Source organism: Vigna unguiculata, chromosome 1, assembly GCF_037176805.1.
Source record: "Vigna unguiculata cultivar grain cowpea cultivar isolate G323 ecotype 2 chromosome 1, ASM3717680v1, whole genome shotgun sequence".
In the NCBI taxonomy this organism is placed as follows: Eukaryota; Viridiplantae; Streptophyta; class Magnoliopsida; order Fabales; family Fabaceae; genus Vigna; species Vigna unguiculata.
In genome coordinates this window covers 43,048,944-43,051,635 of record NC_140792.1, presented here as the reverse complement: position 1 = coordinate 43,051,635, position 2,692 = coordinate 43,048,944, and the positions used below count along the sequence as shown (strand labels likewise).

Genomic DNA, 2,692 nt, shown 5'->3' with positions numbered 1-2,692 from the left:
ATCGCATGCAAAACTTTCCATTCCCTCGTGTCAGGACGGGATCTCAATCAAAATTACACAACTCATTTTTCAATCATCAATTCCTCCAACAAAATCTACAACAAAGTCAACTCAGATTTAATTTAACCTCACAAACACACACCCCCCTTCTTTTCAGTTTTTTTTTTTTTTTAAGCACATGAGTGGTTCAACTCCACAGAGTGCAGTAGATGATGCAGCAGTTAACACCGGTTTGGTGGGCCTTATCCTTCCAACCATTTCAACTGTTAACACAAAGTACAGAAGATCTACATTCTGTCTTACAAGTTTGCTTTTGTTGCGTTGCTGCGCCTATTTTTATTCACTTCTTTTATTTACCTTTTGTGGTGGTTAACGTCGACAATAACAGCATGTGTGTGCCGTTGGATGAAACAGTAACATTAACATTAACATTAACCTTAACCTTAACATTAATATTAACATTAACATGGTGGATGATGCAGAGAAAAAGAGAGTCAAAGGAAAACCGAGGTTGGATTTCAACAAACAAACTAAGAGGGCACCTGAGGTTATAAGCCCTATTACACTTTCTTAACCGCTAAAGAGCACCCAGCTCCTATATAATAGATACCTAACATTCCCGAATTGCCCAGTAACTTTTTTTTTTTCTTTTCTATAGATGATTCAAGTAGTGCTATTCACGCTCCACTCTGTCTCTTTCTGTCTCTGCAAATATGCATCCCCTGCTTTGACAAAATTGTTGGGAGAGAGGGTAAAAGTGGAGCGCACATAGCACTACCCACAGAAGGGGGAATAGTTAAAACAGTAAAAGGGTAAAAAAAAGAAAGAAAGAAGATTAATTCCTAAGCATTACTAGCTAATATAATATGATATAATATAATATAATGATATGTCCTACTATTAGGAACAGAGAAAAACAGGGCTAGGAAGCGAAGAAAACAGAGCTAGGAAACGGGGGATCCTAACTCTATGACTCTAACTCCTCCTTATGGTGGGGTTTTTGGTGTCGTGCAGGAAATCTAGCAAAACGGTGCTTTTGCATTTGGGGCACTTGGGATCATCTTCGGAGAGCATGACATACATGAGGCAGCGAGGACACCCGACGAGCACCATGGAGGTGGCTTCAGGGCTGTTGGAGTAATTCTTGTCCTCTTGGTTGAGCTCCGACGAGACGCAGGAGCTGGGCGGCGAAGTCGGCGATGCGGTGGCCGATCGTGTGGGCGAGTCGAGTCTCCGGTCGACCCTGGGCGGGGACAGGTTGAGCTTCAAGTCAAGCTGCGGACCACTTCCATTTCTGCGGCTCATGGCTGTGTTCTGCAAGCAGAAAGGAAAAAAAGAAGAAGATAGCAGTGGTGAGAAAGAGGAGGTAATCAGAATTGAAAGAGGAAGAGGAAGAAAAAGAAGAAGAAGAAGAAGAAGAGGGAGGAGTGAGTTTACTTTAAGGTTGTTGGAAGAGGAAAAGGGGTGGTGAGAAAGAGTGGCACCAGCAAAGTGTTGGTGATCTTTGTTGTTGCAAGAAATGGTGGAGGTTCATGGGCGTTTTATATAAGGAAAATGAAGGGAGTGATTTAAGGGTTAATTTAATTGAGAGAGAGAGGTGGAGGGGGGTAGGGTGTAGAGAGAGAAAGAGTGAGAGAGGAGAGGAGAGGAGAGAGAAAGAGAGCGATGGGATTGGATTGAATTGAATTGAATTGAAGTATTGGGTAGAAGGAGAGTGTAAATTGAGGCCAGGAAATGTATTAATTGTTTGGAAAAATCCCAAGAAGTATGCAGGAAGGGGAAATTTGGAGTAAATATTGCAATTACAAAGTGCAGAAGGAGGGCCTTTCTTCATTCATTGCTTGAGGAAGAGTCGGTGTTTTAAGTCTCCGAGCAACACAGCGCAAGAGAAATCCAACGGCTTTTAAAGCTAAACCCCTTATTTAAAAATCCAACCCCTCACCAACAAAATTTAATACCATCCATCTAGTAATAAACCCAACCCTTTTTTCTTTATTAATTCCTCCCAACCCCATTTTAAATAAATATTACCAGTAGCATTCAACAGTGCCCCGAGAAAAGGAAACCAAATTAAATGAAAATGTTTAAATCTTCCATCTTCATCACTCTTCTTCACTCTTCGTTCCCTCCCTGTTCTCATGTTCTGAGATTCTTAAGAAACAAACTTCTTCTCTTCTCTCATTCATACCTTGGAAAGTACGATCCATGTCCATCGTCCAACAGACATTACAGGATCTCGTGGTGTTATTGTCACGCCACCATTGATTCTTCTGAAGACATTATTGTCACCATTAAAACCAAGTAAAGAATACTTTCTGTCATCAACTTGATCGTGATTTGACAATGCAACCACAGAGCCGGGAAGAGACCTGTGGAACATTTACTCATCATATACTACCACCATACTTTCAACTTCATTTTTCAGATTCTCACTTTTAAATTCATAAAAACACCATATATTATTTTATATCAAATGTTTCTCAAACTAAAAACTAATCATATTTTTTCATACTCTATTTTTAATTATATCAGTATATTCTGTATGTTGTAAAGTTTTGAATTGCTTCTGACCTCATTCTTCGGCAAATAGGGAAATGGTTTTATTTTACGCAATGAATGATATGAGCTTTAAAAAATAGTAGTGCTGGATAAAAAAGATAAAAATAAAAAGTTTGATTTATTTAATTAATTA

At 39.3% G+C, this 2,692-nt stretch overlaps 1 protein-coding gene across 1 annotated transcript; it reads right to left on the bottom strand.

Moving 5' to 3' along the window:
• Nucleotides 1-849: 849 nt before the first annotated feature.
• On the bottom strand, nt 850-1,627 carry LOC114179755 (protein GL2-INTERACTING REPRESSOR 1-like). Its single transcript, XM_028066200.2, has 2 exons — nt 1,438-1,627; nt 850-1,314 (listed from the first exon to the last, which is right to left on the bottom strand). Exon 2 carries the CDS (start codon nt 1,303-1,305, stop codon nt 976-978), a length of 330 nt encoding a protein of 109 aa, XP_027922001.1. The 5' UTR covers nt 1,306-1,314; nt 1,438-1,627; the 3' UTR covers nt 850-975.
• Nucleotides 1,628-2,692: the final 1,065 nt, after the last annotated feature.

What these genes read in the sequence shown, in the direction of transcription:
- LOC114179755 (XM_028066200.2), bottom strand. Translation starts at nt 1,305, where the DNA reads ATGAGCCGCAGAAATGGAAGTGGTCCGCAGCTTGACTTGAAGCTCAAC.